This window comes from Alosa alosa, chromosome 6, assembly GCF_017589495.1.
Source record: "Alosa alosa isolate M-15738 ecotype Scorff River chromosome 6, AALO_Geno_1.1, whole genome shotgun sequence".
NCBI lineage: Eukaryota > Metazoa > Chordata > Actinopteri > Clupeiformes > Clupeidae > Alosa > Alosa alosa.
This window is the reverse complement of record NC_063194.1, coordinates 1025520-1045728: the sequence shown is the minus strand read 5'-3', so window position 1 is coordinate 1045728 and position 20209 is coordinate 1025520. Positions and strand designations below refer to the sequence as shown.

At 40.9% G+C, this 20209-nt stretch overlaps 1 protein-coding gene across 1 annotated transcript in view; it reads left to right on the top strand.

Moving 5' to 3' along the window:
• Positions 1-1004, top strand: part of LOC125296836 (alpha-1,6-mannosylglycoprotein 6-beta-N-acetylglucosaminyltransferase B-like) — an 82543-nt gene extending 81539 nt beyond the window's left edge. The window contains 1 exon segment of the mRNA XM_048246940.1: positions 657-1004. Within this exon segment, the coding sequence (XP_048102897.1) occupies positions 657-855 (199 nt within the window). The 3' untranslated portion in view covers positions 856-1004.
• The last annotated feature ends 19205 nt before the right edge of the window (positions 1005-20209 follow it).

Below are 20209 nucleotides of genomic sequence, written 5' to 3'. Positions count from 1 at the left end.
GTATTCAAGACAGAGACATCCAGGCCCCAAACAGAAGTACAAAACAAAACAGCAGTAAAATGAGAAGCAGAATCGGGAACATCACGTGAACAGGGCCATCCCAGCTGTGTGAAACTTACCTAAGCATCATTCTGTGCTAATCCAGCAGCTGTTTCTTGTGCTCTCGCCTCCCACTGTCTTCTCCCTCACGGCAGGGTAAACAAAGCTGACTGTTCCCTGGGATCTCCCTCAAACTGCCCACCTCTTCTTTTCTCCCTCTCCATCCCTCCCTCTCTCTCTCCTACTCTCCCTCCGTCTTTCTTTGTCTCCATCTGCCTTTCTTCCTCTCAATCTCCTCTCCTTCTCTCCCTCCATCCCTCTCTCTTCCCTGTCTCTCCCTCCATCCCTCTCTCGCTCTCTCTCTCCTACTGTAATTTCATCCCTCTCTCTCTTCCTGGCCTTCCAAACTTAGTCAATCATATATTTTCTTCTTTTTTTTCTGTTTTTCCTATATTACAATAAAGCTGTTTGAAATGTTCTGTCTCTCCCTCCCTCTCTCTCCTACTCTTCATCCCTCTCTTTCTCCCTTCCTAGTTTATTCAATGACATATTTTCATTCTTTTGTATTCTTGGTATATTCCAATAAAGCTGTATGAAATGTTTGGTATCTCCCGCAGGCTGCAGGTGCAGTGTGAGGCTCTAGAGGAGGAGGTGAGCCACCTGTTCCCGGCCGTCTCTCTGGAGGAGGGCGAGTGCTTCATGCAGAAGGAGCCGCTGCTGTACAGCTGCGCGGGGAAAGGGCCCAAGCTGCGCCGCCTCTGCCCCTGCCGGGACTCCATCCAGGGCCAGGAGGCACTGTGCAGAGACTGCTTATGATGGGGGACCCACCGCACCTGCTCACCACCAGAGGAGGGAAGCTGAGAGGCTAGTTCAGAGCCCGCTGCACCAGTAGGCCATGAGAAGGAGTCAGTTGCGGAACTACAGAGAGGTCCCGCAGAGGTCCTTGGTCGAGGTTGATTCGAGGGCCCAGTCCCCCATGTAGTCCTATGCCTCTCCTCCAACAGCTCTCCCCCAGTGATGTGATTGATTAATGAGAGGTGTGCGGGTGGCTGGGCTACTGAGTCCACTGATAGGAAACTACAGGCTTCTGACGTGCAAGATGACGACCTCTGCTAAGGCTGGTGGCTACTAAGAGATAGAAGATGGCAGAGGGCACTTAGTCTTACACGGGTTTGGGTTCTCCTTAATGATGTGGATGGTAATGTCAACAGGCCAAATTTGCATGGCATTTTACAAGGGTGCCCTTTCCCCAAACACATTAAAAATGATAATAACCAGTTTTGTTCGTAATGGGAATGTGCAGTTGATGAGGTAAAGAGAAAGATAATCAGGCTTCAGGCTGTCTTTATTTTTGGTGATTTGTAAGAACATCAAAATACAATTTGCACTGAAAACCATTAGGAAAATGTGCCTAATGGGTACAAATTAATTATTTATGTACAATATTTATTTATTTATTTTACCCATACTTACCCATCCTTGTTTTAAATTGGGGCAAAACGGTCATAAAAACCTCTGTCTCGTCTGTGAAAATAACCTGAAAGATTGTGAGTATCAAGTGCTAGATTCAAGGAATCTTTGCCATGACTTTTGTTACATTGTGTCAAACACATCAACAAGTTTTTGCAGCCACTTCCCATAGTCTTTTCAGAACATGATATGGCAGGCTACTCTCCCATATAATATAATATGAGGTGGTCATGGAGATGGAGATTCAGCTGACCTCTTTAATGGCTCTGTGCTTTGAATGTACATAAGAGCATGATACGAATGAAAGACTGAGCTATTGCTGAAATGATCACTGTGAAAGTTCATCGCAAAATCGATGGGAATGATTAAACTCAGCATGCCAGACATCATTCTAAATTATTGATATGAACTTGATTAGGTTTACTCTGACATGCATACTTTATCTGTACATGAAATTCAGAATTTACTTAATTCTCATTGTTTTGTTTTGTATGAAAAACATGTAACTTGATTCTCTTGACAAGGTCTTTGTGTAAGTCACGATTTCTAATAAACTAATTTATCTGTAGCGTGTACTTGGCTCCCTCATCATAGCAACTGTTAAGTCTGAGTGATCTCTGAAGAAGAGGTCGTCCTTCAGCACAGTCCGTTCTGTACGTGCAGCCGTACGTGTTTAGAATCTAATGCTTATGGTTATGGTTCTTGGCAGACGCATTTTGCCGAAGCGTTGTACAGTAATATGAATAAACATCATCATTAAAACAGTTATATTTAGTCATATTAGCCTGATTAAAAAAAAAACACTTAAGGGGCGAAATCATTTTAACAGAATAATAATATCAAATCGTCATCATAAAAATAACCATTAAACATACACAGTACAACATATACAACATATAAACATACACAGTACAACATATACACAACAACATACAACATATAAACATACACAGTACAACATATAAACATATAAACATACACACAACAACATATACAACATATAAACATACACAGTACAACATATACAACATATACACATACACAGTACAACATATAAACATGTACACAACAACATATACAACATATAAACATACACAACAACATATACAACATATAAACATACACAGTACAACATATACACATACACAGTACAACATATAAACATATACACAACAACATATACAACATATATACATACACAGTACAACATATACACAACAACATATAAACATACACACAACAACATATACAACATATAAACATACACAGTACAACATATACAACATATAAACATACAAAGTACAACATATAAACATACACACAACAATAGATACAACATATAACCATACACAGTACAACATATAAACATATACACAACAACATATACAACATATAAACATACACAGTACAACATATAAACATAAACATACACAGTACAACATACAACATATAAACATACACAGTACAACATATACAACATACAACATGTTGGTGGAATGAGTTGCCCAGTGCTCTCCGTTCCTGTGATAGTTTTGGGTCGCTTAAGAGGGGTCTAAAGACATTCCTGTTCAACATGCATTTAGTTCTTTAAGCACTTCTTATGCGTTATGCTTTGTCCTTAATGTAGTCTTACCATGTTATTGTTTTTATATTATTGATTGAATGGACATTATTGTTTATTATTGCTTTTTTCCCTCATTTTCATTGCTTATTTTATTAGGCTATTGATTGAATCAACATTGTTGTTTATTATTGCTATTCTCCTTATTATAGTTTGACCAACATTCTAATCGGTTCCCTGTTAAATTACAGTGCATGAAAATGCACTGTACTGTTCTTCCAAGGCAACAACAACAACAACAACTTCTTATTATTATTCCGCTTACCACTTTTTCCGTACGCAATTTCTCTTGAACAGTTTAACTTAGAAACTTTGTTCAAACTTTGTAACGTAGGTCTTCAAACGGACCAAGCTGCTATGTCTTTTCAACTTTGAAACTTTATACTTTTTAAAAAAACTTTTGTAAAATCCCCATAGACTTAACATTGCCGATTATGACATCATAATACGGCCATTAAGCAATTAGAATCCTATGGCAGGTGTTCAGGCCATCTGCAGCCTCAGGCTTTAAGCATACAATCTGGGTCAATTAAGACTACACATCCTATTCAACTGTTTCCTCTGCCCAAAACTGTCCTCACTACAATAATCCACTGTTCCACTAACAATGTAACCCATTAAACTACTGAACTTTTTCAACTTTTATTCAACTTTTAAACGGTCTACTTTTAAACTATCATTAAACTATCTATCTATTAAACTAGCTGTCTATCAACAACTTTTAAACTATATACATTCACTAGCTGTCTATCAACAACTTTTAACTTGTCATCAACTATGTCAACACTTGTCATCAACTATGACTCCTACCCACTGTAGCTAGTTAGCATGGTTAGCATAGTTAGCATGTTAGCATTGCTAGCATTGTTAATATTTTTAGCAAAACTGCTAAAAATGATTAGCTAGGTTAGCTAAGTTACATGGTTAGCATAGTTAGCATGTTAGCATGATAGTTAGCATAGTTAGCATAACTACTAAAAATTATTAGCTAGGTTAGCTAAGTCACATGGTTAGCATAGTTAGTATGTTAGCATTGCTAGCAGTTAGTGTTAATTTTGTCACCTATTTTTAATTTAGTCTTAGTCTTAGTCTTGTGACGAAATGTCCTTTTTAGTCTTTGTCATATTTAGTTTTAGTCGACTAAAAGTCTCGTCATTTTAGTCTAGTTTTAGTCAAAAGAAAACTAAAGGTATCTTAGTCTTAGTCAGATTTAGTCAACACATTTTAGTCTTTTTTTTTTATAACAAATTATTACCATTTGAGTCAAATAGTGTTTCACACATCTCAATTTTCCAACAATATTGTGTCCACAGGGCTACTCGTCTGTTATAATTACTCATTCTGATTTTTTGTCAGTTAGTATGTTTACATGCACAGGTAAGTCGAGCTACAGTTATAGCTCGGCTGGGATTTGACCATAGACAGTAAAAGATTCGACTGGACCACGGTCATATTCGTAGACCAGTGTTTCTCAAAGTGTGGTCTGGGGATCACTGGTGGTCCACAAGCTATCCCAAGTGGTCCCTTGAGCAGGCGTGGTAAAATATAATATAGATGAGTTGTTTGCAATATTGAACCAACTTGTATGTAAATCCAAACAGTTCTGCAACACTGTCTATGTGAGATATGCCAGTTTAAATCATACAGTATGAATCCTCTGACACAATAAGCAAAGTGCAAAGACAATAAGCAAGGTGGTTCAGTGAGTAGGCCTATTGTGTAGACTAATTATAGGCTACTGTTGAAGTAGGTCTAATCTTTTTTTTTTTAGCTAGGGTTAGTTAAGTGGTCCTGAAACTGAAAAAGTTTGAGAAACACTGTCGTAGGCCAAAGTATTTATGTTTTACTCCGCCTCGCTAGATGGCGATATGCGCCCAAACACAACACATTCCCCAAACAGACTCTCCATCTTAGCCATAGCTAACTTGCTAGCGAACTTTCCATATTAGCTTACTTGCTAGCAAACTTTGCATCATCAGTCTAACTAGTTAAATAGTTGACATTACATGATGAACATTTTCGAATGGACATTCTGGGGGATGTTAATATGTATGAGAGAAGCTTCAACTTCTGGGTATGTAGCATTGTGGCATAAAGCTTAGGTAGTTAGCTTGAAATCTCCAGTGTTCTTGTTCCATGTAGTTTCGTGTTGCAGCCACAGGGTTGCAGCAACAGCACGTAGACTAGCCTACAGGAAAGCTGTTGCGTATTCCTCATTCGAATATTTTGAAAGCGTAACAGCTAGATATTCTGTCTTCTCATTTTGTAGACGAAAATGAAGAGAGATTTTATCTTAGTTTTTATTTCATGCAAAACATTTTAGTCTCGTCTTTTTTCGTGAACAATAATGCATCTTAAGATAGTCTTAGTCAGTGTTTCAGGACATTACTGCCGTCTCGTCATCGTCTCGTTTTATCTCGTCATGAAAAAAAAGGTTGTTGACGAACATATTTCCTCTCATCAAAACTGCTAGAAAACGTTAGCTAAGTTAGCTAAGTAGTGTTTAGCATGTTAGCATTGCTAGCACTGCTATAAAACATTAGCTAAGTAGCATGGTTAGCAGAGTTAAAAATCTTAGCATAACTGCTAGCAAACATTAGAGCCATTCCAACTTTCAGTTATCATCAAATATCTACCTATACACAGCCATTAAACTATTTGAATATCAACATTCATTAAACTGCTAGAAAACGTTAGCTAAGTTAGCTAAGTAGCATGGTTAGCAGGTTAGCATTGCTAGCACTGCTATAAAACATTAGCTAAGTAGCATGGTTAGCAAAGTTAAAAATCTTAGCATAACTGCTAGCAAACATTAGAGCCATTCCAACTTTCAGTTATCGTCAAATATCTACCTATACACAGCCATTAAACTATTTGAATATCAACATTCATTAAACTTCCAGTCTGTCAACAACTTTTAAACTATTTGCCTTCAACTTTTAAACGGTCTACTTTTAAACTATCATTAAACTATCTATTAAACTAGCTGTCTATCAACAACTTTTAAACTATCTACTGTCAATCAACAACTTTTAAACTATCTACATTCAGCTTTTAAACAGTCTACTTTTAAACTATCAACTTTTATTAAGCTATGCAACCACCATGTCTATCCTAGCATCACCGTAGTAAACATCTCTGTATTATCTGTTTTAACTATACATGATATTTTACATCACAACTTTAGCATTTTCATGCACTGGTAATTGCTTGGAATTGCATTTCTAGTTTTAAATATTATACTGTTTTTGTATTTGTATGTCGCTTTGGACAAAGGCGTATCCCATAACCATAACCATTCCATAACCATATACAGAACAACATGTACAACATATAACAGTATAACATATACTATAACATAATACAGTACAATATATACAACACATAACCATATACAGAACAACATATACAATAAAACATAAACAGAACAACATATACATTTTAAATTGTTCCCTACATAAACGTATACAGTACAACATATACAATAAACATATACAACATATAAACATGTATGCCGTACACACCATGATTTTGTCAGGCTGTGTACGGCATGACTCTGACTCTATTCATTGATTATATGCAAGGTTAACATATGAGTCTTAAAACCTTTTTTGAAAATCCCCAAACTATTGCTAGAATAAAGGGCATTAGGTAAATCATTCCACCAATTCGGAATCAGACTAAAGTAGTCTTGACATTGACCCTCTCAATGTTGATGGAGGGCCGATACAGCAGCCTCTCATCAGAGGACTGCGATGGCCGAGAGGGGACTTAGAGCTTGATCACCGAATTAAGATAACAAGGTGCAAATCCAGCAAGTGTCCTGACCTGTAGGCCAGAGAGAGGGACTTTAATTCTTTAATGAATTGAATTCTGGCTGCTATAGGAAGCCATAGTTGCCATGTGCATCCATGTTCATCTCTCTGAACGCAGTTCAGCAGTATATGCCTGCATACGTCATGGTTGCCACTGGCGAGGATCTCCCCTCATCTCTCTCTGCCCACTCATGTCCTCCCTGGTGTCACCGCAGCGCCACTGTTGTTTTTGCCCTGTTCTATTGCCCCCCTGAGCTCACGCTCCACTCTGCTGCTCCGCTCACCTGAAAGCCACACTGTAATTAGTGTCTGTAGTGCCGACTGTGTATGTTGTGTGTGTGTGTGTGTGTGTACAATTTATCGGATGTGCTCTTCATTCTACTGTTGATTTTCTTTTCAGTCTTCATCATGATCATTAGCCTTCTACAGTCAATGTTTTCAGGGTTTTCAGCAGCAAACATATTTGGGAAATCTACATAAATCAGACATTGTGTAGCTTGTAGAATTTCAACAGCTAAACCAAAAAAAAGGGAATCTGCTGAGGCTTTTTTGAAAAAGTAGAACAGTTTTAATGATCTGAAAATATGCCAAGACATCTGTTGGGAAAACGCTGTAGATTTGTTCAGAGGTGAGGCTCAATCTGGTCTCTTGCATTTTTCAGAGCGCAACGGGAGTTGTTGGGTGGGTTGATGAGACGGTTCGATTGTGTGAACTTCATAACTAGCACGCACGCAGCCGCGCCGCAATGAGCGTGATGCCAACTTAAGTTCCTGTTTTAAAATGGCCTCTTCTCCCTCTGTTCTGTTTCGCTCCTCCGCTTCAAATTGAGATGCTGGAGTCAGGCTCAATATTGCTAAACTCAGCAGGTGACTAAAGCACAGAGGCAGCCCACTAAGCAATAACATCCCCACGAGGCAGAGCGAGAGAGAGAGACAGAGAGACCAAGTCCTCCGCCTTGCTGACTTCAAAAAAAGACAACAGGGTTCCAGCAGACACTGAGCCATTCAAAGCCCTCAGCTGACTGACAAACGCATCAAACTTTAATCCTATATGGAAGTGGCCATTTTAACCACCCCAAAACTCGATTGGGCCTATACATCTGCAGTGCTGAGCTGACAGACAAAAGATGGCCTCCATATCGGCTTAGTAAAATTGAACTTTACTGACCTGTGATGACTCAGACTCCTTTGTAGCTGAGTCACTCCTGTAGAAGTAATTGCTTTAATCTGCAGCTGCATTACTAGTCAGATCTCAAATTAAATCTGTGGTGAATGTGAAGATCACTTTTGTTCTGGGTCCCTGTATTGCCAAAGACTATGAGATGGACTCATAATAATGATCACATCGTACATTTGCCCGTACATGCCCTTATCCTGCAGGTTTCAACCAACTATCCTACACAGGCCCAGAGAATCAAGGGCAGAGTGATGCCTTCTAGTGTTGCCACAATATAAGATGTGAACTGTAAAAGGTGTCTCTGAGCATGAAAAAATGAGCGCAGCTCAAGTACATTACTGCTTGAACTTACCCTGAGCACTGGAGTTGTGTTTGCTAGCAAAGACGTAAGAGATCCATGAGTGCCTGCTTGCATAATCCTCCTAATAAACACATCTTTTAAAGGTATCAGGTTTACGTAGCGCACAGCAGGATGCCCACCCAAGATTAGACGTACTGTAGGCATTACATTATTAAACTGTCCTCCGCTGTTGGGAAGAGGAACATATGGTGATCTCCTGAAGAGAGGGGAAAAAACATTTTGAGCCAAATAATTTGTCTCCCACTGACAAATGCATTGTCATTGCATCCATCCAGGGAATTTGTTTTGTGTGAAGGCTTATCTCCTGTTCAACTTCCATTATTTTATCTGCATCTCCTCTGGGCGGCAGTTAGAGGCAAATAAAGTAAAGTTAAAGCGCAAAGATAAAGTTTACTGCATGGGGAGTCTGAGACCTGATTTTAGAAGCTCTGAGGATTGTAGAAAAAACCTCTGAAGTTCAGCAGAAGACATATATCTACTGTACAGTTTGTTTTTCTCCTATAGCCAAAAAGCAAGTGCCCAAGGCAAATAGCGGCTGGAGGATCCAGAGGTTGCAGGCCATATTATACTGTGTACTTTATGGTATCAAACAGTCTCTGCACAGAAGGGCACATTCCCTGCATGTATTTGCTTTGCACATATACAAAGATGTATGAAATAAAAACAGTTGTAGTCAGCAAGAGACCAAGAGCAAGAGACATTATCGTCACAGTTCGTCCACTGCTACACACAGATTAGCCTGATGTACAGGATTTGTGGGGTTTATCAAATGTTAAAATTTAAAAAAAAAACACAGAATGGCTGCCACTGTAGTGTCAAGTATATGCAACATCTCTTTTGAGAGCGCTCAGCACACGACTTAAATAAATCGAAGACAATTTTCCAACCTGTTAAATTGCCTCAAATGTTTGTTGGTTATGGCCATCTCAGTCATGCCAAACAGCTTTTTGCCACTGAATACCATCTTCTCTCCTTCCCTCCATTATTCACCTTCCATCCCTCCTTATCTCTCGTCCTCCTCCTCCTCTTCCATTCTTCCTCCTTGGTTTGCTTGCGGCTGTAAGTGGCCGTCGGAGGTAAAATTGGTTCATTCACCGACTTTGCTTGCAGTCGAAGGGAACGGCATGGTCCCTCCACAGTAAATTGTGCATAGAGGGAAGGTAATTGGCCTATTTGTTTTAGCGCACAGGAGTTTTTTTCCCCTATCTGAGCCGCGGCGGTGGCAGTCTGCCTGGAGTAGCAGCTCCGGCCCATTCCATGGAAGATTGATTCCGTCCCCCTGCAGCAGTGAGTCTTGACATTAGATACAGGTGCTTGAAGACTTAGTTCCACCACCGGAGCTCGCCTCAACTAGGTCAAAGGCGTCTAATCATTTTTCCCCCTACGTTATACCACCCCCAACCCCCATAGCGCAGGCAGTCCCTGATAGCAGCTGCTGATATTAGAGATTCTTTTCTTGTCCCCTGGCGATATGAAAAGGTAATTTGGAGTCTTATTTAAAGGGTACGCAGCGCTCAGCCCACTCCCGCTCAGAGGAAATGAAATGGAGGCCAACCCTATGTTGTGGTTTTTTCCTCCTATTACATGTTTTTTTTTTGTTTTTTTCATTTACAGAAACTAATGAAGCTGGTCCATTTTTAATGCTGAACCAAGAGCACTATATTGAATTCTGACAAGGCGCTCATTTCAGTCCTTTAGAATGGAATACTAAAACACTGCATGGCTTTGCTTATATTAGGCCCTTCACATTGCTGATTAAACTATGTGGGGGCTCCAGATCCTTAAACCTTAATAAATACAAGGGTTCTAGAGTAGCCGCATTCTGCTCATAGTAACACGGACACTTCTAGGTTCTTAGATTGTGCTTTATGATTAAAGACTTCAGAGTTGTGTGGTATAGTCTAGTCCCAAGAGTGCAGTGAGAGCTGGGTGGAAGTCATTCTCCTACTGCAGCCTGGAGATTGCATTTCCATCCTGTTAAACAGTGAACACAATACATCTAAGGAAGGCAACAGCAATGCTCATGACAAAAAATGTTCAATGATGCATAGAAACGTTTGGAATATGTCTGATGACGTCTCAGTATATCTTTAACTCGATTCTGACATGACCACAAAAGGCCACCAGGACCAAGGTGTAATGTGAGAATTCCACGCCAGCACGACCCTCTCTGGTGATTCTACAGATCCACCACCAGTTAGTCTGATTGCAGTCTAGCCATGATTGTGAGAGTGAATGAATACCAAGATAAGGTATTTATGACTTGCTGTTCATGCCTATCACTCAACAAGGAACATGAATGAACTCCGAAGGTCAACTGTCTGTGCATGTCTGATCCCATCCAAGTCCATTGAGGCCTAAACCCTGCAAATAATAAATGTATATAGTTTAGTTAGCAGTGTTGGACAACATGCCTTTGCTAATGGCTGCAGGTTGAATAACACTGAGATCCTATTCAAACTCATAATGAAGGACACGCAGTGTCCGTGTAGCTACACCATAAGTCTGTTGAGCTCTAGAGCATGTCTTTTGAGTAGCTCAGTGAATGCCATCGAGATCCTTTTCACACTCACATCAAAGGTCTTCTGGTTAACCATGTAATAGTCATATGGCAAAGGTATGTTTTTCTCCATCCAAGCAGACACTCAGGTAGGCAGCCAACAGAAGGCACCCAGGGACCATGTCCATGTGCTCAATCTGAGTCCTGGTTAGAGTTTACTATTTTGTCAGAGTTTACTATTTTGATAATGAATACCTTACCGATACAAAACATGCATGCATGCATCCAAGGGCATAATATATATATATAATATATATACATCTTTTTATTTTACCAGGAAGGTCCCATTGAGACACAGTGTCTCTTCTGCCAGGGAGTCCTGGTCAAGATGGCAGCAATTATTTAAATTAAAATCTAATCTACAAAACAGGAAAAACAATATCATGCCAAATAATCTGAAACAATATAGTTGCATGGCAAAACTCAATAATAATGATGTGAGTACCTAAACTGCACAGGCACACCCACATGCCCCATTGTAAAATATTCCACTTTTTCGACATCAACACTGCCTGGTACTGCACTGACTTCCACTTTCCTTGCATCCACATATCGTCAGCTCCAAGCACCTGGCCTGTACAGGTTCTTTGGTTAAAGTGCTGTAACAGAAAACATAGTTTTATTGAACGTGTAGATTAAATCACATCAATAATCTGGCGATATGGAGTGTGAATGTAAAAGATGGTAGAATGTTCCAGAACTGATCTCATTCCATAGAGACTATGCATAATAGAGGTTTACTGATGAAGAGAGACTCACTGATGAAGCACCACATATGAGTGAAATGGATAGTGATGAGACTGTATCAGTAGCCCTTTTGATCACGCAAAACTCACGGGAAGAGGAGATGTCTTTTTGCCGCATCGTGTGTCTAAAAACGAGGTGAAAATTTGCCAACCTGCTGATCTGTTCACATGATCCGGCATTTTGGGGAGCCAGGAGGCAGGACTAGCTAGCAAATTAAAATGTGACGTGTAACAGGGGGCAGGTAGATTTATAGTCGTAGGCCTTCAGATGCAGCAGTGTAAAAAGGCCTCCATAAGAAGTGTCTCCATAAGATAAGTATATACTCTTTTGATCCCTGCATTTTTTCCAATCCATGAATTAGTGAAACACACTCAGCACACAGTGAGGTGAAGCACACACTAATCCCAACACAGTGAGCTGCCTGCTACAGCGGCGCTCGGGGAGCAGTGAGGGGTTAGGTGCCTTGCTCAAGGGCACTTCAGCCGTTATACTGGTCGAGGTTCGAACCGGCAACCCTCCGGTTACAAGTCCTAACCTAACCAGTAGGCCACGGCTGACTGATTGATGGGAAGAGCAGTATGATGCAGTGTTGCAATGCTTTACAAGCCTTTCCTCTATATCTTGCGACCAGGATGAGGTTCTCCAGGGGGGAACCATATGCTAGGAGACAGCTGAAGGCTCAGTTCTCCAGACGTCTTTCAAAGTGATGTCTGCCCAAATTGCCTGAGGCAAGTAGCAGACTGCCAGCTGGGTAGTACATACATGAAGCTGGAGGACCTGTGAGAAGTCTTTCACATGGGAATTTGGGTCGGAGTGAATGGAGAGAGTTGGACATTCTGCACATTCTTCAAGCAGTTTCAATTGTTGAAAATAAAGTATGGACACTAACTGAAAGGAAGCTCCAAGTGGGACCGATTCTGGGATGGATGTGCTTCGGATCTGACCCAGAGCAGCTGGAAAACGGGACCAAGATCTGCTCAGGTCAACTGCCAACACGAGTTTGTGAGAGGAGTCCGAATCCAGGGACTCCTGGATTCAGAGAGAAAGAAAGAATCTTTGCCAAGAACACCACCATCACCCTGCTGTTGCTGATCCCGCGGGCGATGTCTGCCTGTGGGATATGAGACTCAGTCACTGCTCGCTTTCGCATGGAGTCAAGCCGTGCTCTGCCCCTACAGTGACCGCCCGCTGAAACACATGGTAATTAAGCCTTCCTGTGCTTAATGAATGCTTCTTCAAACATCTCACCAGCTGCTTTGCAAGTGCTACTGAGAGGGGAGAGCACAGAAAAAAAGTTAAATTCAGCGTAAAATGTGAAATGTGGAATGTTCAAATGTGGAATTACAGTAACCAGTGACAGAGTTCCACCACGCGAAGACGAGGTGCGCTTGGAACTAATATCATGCATATTCTGCAACGGAACGCTTGATGTCGAATCTTTCTTTTTTTGTGAAGATCAAAGTGGGCTTCAGAGTTTGTATGGATAGTGAGTCTCTTGCCAACTTGTTCTCATGTGTTATTCAAGGGACTTGTGGATTTGATAAGAGACAAAGATGGGATGAATGTGCCATCCAGAAGAGGAATAGAAAAAGAGAGGGAAATGGACGGAGACAGTGAGGGAGAGAGAGACGGAGAGGGAGAGAGCATTGTTTTAAAGAATATCTGGTTACAATTTTGCTATACTTGACAGTATCGACATAAGAGTGACATGACACTGTCATGAAAGTGTCATAAACAAGTAATAAACGTTATAACGTTATGACGCTTCTGTGACATTCGGTTTTTGTCATAACAAGTTAGGTTTAGGTTTACGGTTAGAGTTAGGGTTAGGATTAGGGTTAGAGGTTAGGGTTCATGTGTCATGACAGTGTCATGTGTTCATGACATTGTCATGTCACTCTAATGTTGATACTGTCAAGTAAAGTGTTACCGAATCTTAACATTGCAGTACTTGATGCTCTGCCTTTTCTTCATAAATGTAAGGATGGAGAGACTCCTGCACGTCTACTCTGCAGATGCCCCTCTGTAAGAAACACATTAGCACACTGTGCTAACAATTAAGCTTGACATCAATATAGCATCAAGAAGCACTTAACATGAAGAGCATAGACTGGCTTACATCTCATTCTGAAATAGTCGGTCTTTCATTTATTTTCAGAGCCTTGCTGACACTGAATAAAGGCACTGAGTGTCATGTTTTCTCACAACTCAACCAGACATCAAAACAAATCCCAAATTAGGGCTTTGTAAGGGGATACAGTATATGTTGATAGCTCCAGTGTGTTATCATCTACTTCAATGTGCTACAAAACCATCAGTGTTATTTCCACTGACATTGAAATTACTAAGAGTTTTATTAACATACAGGTAGTTTTTATGCATCTGCACGCTGACATATTGAATCTGCAGCCACTCTCCAAATACCTCCCAACATTTACTTACTTGGCTCTTGTGCAGTCACCGTGCTGTGCACAATGTATGTTCAAGCCCCAAGTCTATTTTTAAACACATGGCACGATTGAAACAGCCCCCATCCCCACCACCCACCCGGTGATCTCAGGTCAGATGGTAATGTGGCCAGGATGGCCGTGTTTTCAGCATGCTGCAAAGGCCAGAGCTATCAGCAATCTCTGCCCCATCCACCCTGATTACCGGGCACATCGCTCTCCTCCTGTCACAGGCCACCCTGGACCTCTTTGATCTCCACAAATGAAATGGCAAAGCTTTCTCAAAGTGACAGCAATAACTCAGTCGATTTCACATCACCCCCTGCCTTGTCCACCCCACACCCACCCCCTCCTACCTTCCTCTTGGCTGAAGGAACACAGACACTGGACTGCAATCTCAGATTGTCAATTTTCATCTCTTCTGTCCTTCCTCTCTTTGAGTTTAAGTTTATTATTTATTTGAAAGCTATTAATTCTGTCAGCCTCTGTCACATAGGTTAGTTCCTGCTTCCTTCGCTGTTTCATTTAGTTTCACACTCATTTAGTCTGATTAATTTCAACTCCCGCTTGGGTTTGCGCCACATGCGACTCTCTGAAATTGGCCATTAGAGGTTTCTAACTATGTACATATATTAACGTTTCACCTATGGCTTAAACTCACATGAGTTAAGATATGTTAATGTTGGGCTTTTTCATTTTCACTCACAGCCTCGATGTCTGTCTAAGTACCATGTTCCTTCTGGTCGTGTCTGATTGGAATTAAATTAACTCTGAGATTATTTCAAAATGACCAGTGCAAATTCTACATTTAATGAAATGAAAAGGGAGGAAAAACAACATATGGCAATCATGCCTGCTAAATCCTTCCATCTGCCCCCTGCTTGCATTTACATTGCGTTGCCAGATATGTGATACCCGAGTGAGAGACAGGGGCGTAAATAAATCACGTTGCCACATGCAGCATCTGTAATCTGCCGCTTTGATCGGGCCTAATTGATCTCATTTGGGCTGGTTAAGGAGACCCCTGTTGGGCCAGCCACAGCTGTCTCACAGCTTGTCAACACTTTCTAATTAGACAGCAGAGCCCCTGCCTCACCCGCTGGCCGCCACGACAGTGTCAGCCACCACCACCATAGCCTCTGAAGTGATACAGTTTGTGTGTGTGTGTGTGTGTGTGTGTGTGTGTGTGTGTGTGTGTGTGTGTGTGTGTGTGTGTGTGTGTGTGTGTGTCATACCCCCTGTGTGTGTGTGTGTGTGTGTGTGTGTGTGTGTGTGTGTGTGTGTGTGTGTGTCTATGGAACTAAGCCAGCAGAAGAAGGCCCTTGTGTATTTCTGCTGAGGCTCCAGTATGACACACCGATCCAATCAAGCAGTTAAGCCAGAACAGAAGAGCACACAGTGTTACTATTTCTGGTAATGTGAGCACTGATCATGTCAGTTAATAACAGCCCGTGGCAAAAAAATTCATGTAAGGTGCTCAATCGGAATAAGAACGGAATACACCACCCCTTTCATTTCCGATTAAAATTCTAATCTAATCAGCAGTTAAATTCCGATCAAGGTGTTTATCTGTGTCATTTACATTACAATTGAGCCATTATAAAATTGTCACCATGTAAACCCACCTAGTGTCACAACATATATAGGACATGATCGTAAAAACCAGATGCTGTTGTATGCAGGGATGAGCACAAATACATCGAAATGTATTTCCAAATAAAATACCAAATACCCACCTTAAAAATGTATCAAAATAAGCTACAAAATACAGCAGCCAAAAAATGTATCAAAATAAAATACTGTATTTTTGTATTTTCAAAATACTACAAAATACTTCTTTCTAAAAGCCTTTCTCGTCTATCCCTTCACTTGTACACTTGGAAAAACATCTGAAAGCAAGAGACTCCTTCCATAATCAGTCAACAGATGAGATATGCTGACCCCTCATGTTAGACATCCCAATATAAACCTCAGCCAGGGTCGGCACCAGCGGGTAGGGGGGTCGTGAGCACTGACAGGGGGGGCACCTCACTTTTATTAGTTATTTTTCCAAAATTGCCATATAATAAAGAGCATCCTTCGAGCCTTTTGGATAACTGAAACAATGTGATCATGGGGGAAAATAGTGCGAGAACATAGAGGTCATAGCCTATAGTGTTTACAGTAATAGACACACAGTGTTTAATAGAATAGTTGCATATACAATACAAGAAAATAGGATATAACTGACTCACCACTAGCAGGCCTAGGCAGCTGAGTGCAAAATTCACTCACTGTGTCTTTCCATTCATTTTGAAAATGTTGTAAGATCCTGCTCAAAAGCAAATTGCACAAAGGGCCTTCTGATAATATTGCAACATTGACCGTAGGCTATGTGATCGCTCAAAATGTTCTTTAAAGTACAGAACTAATTCTAACACATTTACGAAGTGGCTAGGCAGAGGTACCAAATGTGATGGAAAGTTTAAGAGCGATCAGGATACTCGGCATGGCTTTTAGTATTTTGTGCTGCTCTGACAGTCCACTTTTATTGACTACTAGTTTTGAGTTTGGAGATGTACTGTTTTGCAGTGACAGGAATGCAGACTCCACAACTGTTGCACTTCCCAGCCAGTTGGTGTAATAGATTGCCCACTATGAATCAGTGACAATAACTCAAAGATAAACAATCCAAATGGATGACTTATTTAGAAATTTAAACTAGGTATCATTTTAACCTTTTAAGTTATTTAATACTATCACTACCACACTTATGGTGAGTTTCATCACAGTTGAATAATTGTGTACACCTGAAACTGGTGTGTGCACAACCTCTATCAATGTAAATACAAAAAAAAGTTAAAAAAAAAAAAAAAAAAAAAATCAGGTTGTCACATTAATACCATCCAATCAGTTAAGCCAGTTAGAAGTAAATTATTATGACATTATCAATCATTTCTTATTTAAAGGAATCATTTGTAAGATTGTGGCCAAAAATGGTACTGCAATCACTTTCAAATTACTGTAGAGCGGTGTATCCCCTCTCCCTCCCCCCTGAAACACGACTGACTTCGTGATTAGTAGATAGGTGGAGGGTGGCGCATCAGGCCAAAACACAACATGACATGATAAAACACAACATCAACATCAGTTGAGGGCTGCAACTTCACTTTTTAAATGACAATATCCTGGCCGGACTACTGTTGTCAGTGATATAAATATTTGAAATGAACATGATGTCTAGTGAAATATCAGGGCCATTTTATGATTAATTGAAATACATTTCTTACATGCGGTTCCTTTAAAATGTACAAAATTGAAAATGTCCTTGTTTGAGGTATCTTGTCAAGTTACCATAGCACTGAAATATTTCACAGGTCAGAGAACATAGACAAATTTAAAGTCTAAAAAAAAAAACTGTAAAACAGAAAGAAGAAAGGAAAATAGCAAACTCAAGTGTCGCGATCTAAGCTTGTGAACTCAAGTCCTTGTGCTGTCCTTGTGTGAGCAAAGGAGTGTGTGTAACCTTAGCTAGTCGTGTCTCCTCAGTTGATGCCTTTGAGCACAACTAACTTCTTAAACAGTGTTGCATTCAGATGACACCTATGGGATCTGTTAATTAGTCCAGCAAAGGAAAATAAATGCTCTACTGGAGCAGAGGGGCTTGACCATGCAAGGGTGCCACAGACAGACAGAGACAGAGATTTTGTGCTTTATAGATAGTTAGATAGATGTCATCACAGTGTTTCACAGAAAGTATTTTACAGTATTTTGAAAATACAAAAATACACAACACTGAAGTATTTTGATACAAAAATACGAAGGCATTTTCATCATCTTAATAAAATACAAATTACAAAATAGTATTTTGTATTTGCAATACGGATTTTAAATACATGTATTAGAAATACTGCCCATCCCTGGTTGTATGGCATCTGCAGGACATATGCATGACATGATGATGGGAGTCTCAGGATGGATGGTTAATGTGACGCATAAACATAACCCTCCTGTATATTCAGGTATAAATATGGCTACCAGATCATTGTGCCGGGCTACCCTCTTGCCCTCTGCATTGGCTCCAGTGGCTGGCTTGCCATCTCTCATTTCGTTTGACTGTGCAGTGCCACAGGGAGGGCATTTATCACCTCAGACTGATATGGAGGAGATTACAGGAGAGGTAGTTTTTCATTTCTCATTTTGCCCTCCAGTCAAGCTCATTTCCATCAGTCTTCTAGACATTGGGCTGTATGATGAGTTCACAATTCATTTTTTTTGTTTAATGGCATGACATGAGCCCACTTACAAAATCTGGGAAAAAATACATAAAGATGAGCTTATTTACAGATAAGTGCAGTGGTCGATCTTAAGTAACTCTTTAAGAATAGAAACTGAACTGATCACTTTTATTTCTTTTAAAAATACTATCCCGTAATTTCCTGCCTATTAACAAATGTGTCTACAAATGTTTATACAAAGCTATGAGATCAATGCTTGGGGGGGTCTAAACGTGTGAAAGCATTTATTTGTTCATTTTGCTATATAATTTAAAACACTGGCCTGATTCTGATTAGTTGGGCCACTGGGCACTGCGGTTGACACACAGGTCAATATACGGTTTTGTCTTTTTTAATTTGCATAAAACACCGTCATGGGGTCCATACTCTATGTGGCTAATACACAGGAAATGACTGTTCTCTCCTAAAATACTGAGTGGCTGTATCACACCATGGTAAAACGGAGTGGTTTCTGTGGTTCCGTGGTTTCCTGCCTCTATCAAACTGTCACCCACGGACACATCCTCACGTCCCCCCTCTGGGTAACTGACAGCCTGAATGCGCACCTGCCAAACAGAACCTTCCCAGAGAAGCAGGGCAGCCGACAGTTAGACATGAATCGCTGAAGATCCCCCCCGCCCTCTCTCTCCCTCCCTCTCGTGCCTGCAGGGTGCTCTGTCATTTGGAGAGCTTCCTCAACCCCTCTCTCCATCCATGCCATCCTCCTGACCACACAAATGTGATTTCTGCTACCGCTGTCTCCATGCCGCATCCATCATAGCGGGCCGCTCGCAGACACACTGGACTCCGAGAAGGGGCCTTGCCTTTGTGTCCTGTTTTCTAGTCGGCCTGGAAGCCTGAGGCCATAAATAACCAGTCCACTGCTCAAGCAGCCTGTACTGGCACCCATTTCAACATTTCATTTGGAGAGCACAAAAGAGACTAGATTGAAGATTGCTTATTAAACTCTGCTTTAACGTCTGTGTAATTACGCTGTGTGGCATTTTGCAAACCTATCATACCAATTCCTTTATGCATTCTACACTTCATATAGACATCGTAAAGTTGTGGCCACTGAGGTGTAGGTAAAAATGACAACAGTAGTGAGGCAAGTAGCTCAAAGACATGTTGCATTTATAGCAGAGACACGTACATTCAGGAGGTTAATCACTAAGCAGTCTCCTTTTATATACACACACACACGCACACACACACACACACACGCAGACGCACAAACACACATACAAACACACACACACACTCTCTCAGACACACACGCACGCACACACACATGCATGCACGTACACATGCACACACACACAAACACACGTACAAACACACACACACACACTCTCAGACACACACACGCACGCACACACACACACACACACACACACACACTTACACACACACACACACACACACTCTCTCAGACACACACGCACGCACACACACATGCATGCACGTACACATGCACACACACACAAACACACACACACAAACACACATACAAACACACACACACACACTCTCAGACACACACGCACGCACACACACACACACACACACACACGTACACACACACACACACACTCTCTCTCACACTCATACACACACACACATACACACGTACGCACAGACACACACACACACTCATGCATAGACATAGACACAGTGCTGTGATAGTAATTGCCAGCCATGGCCTGTTGCACTTGTC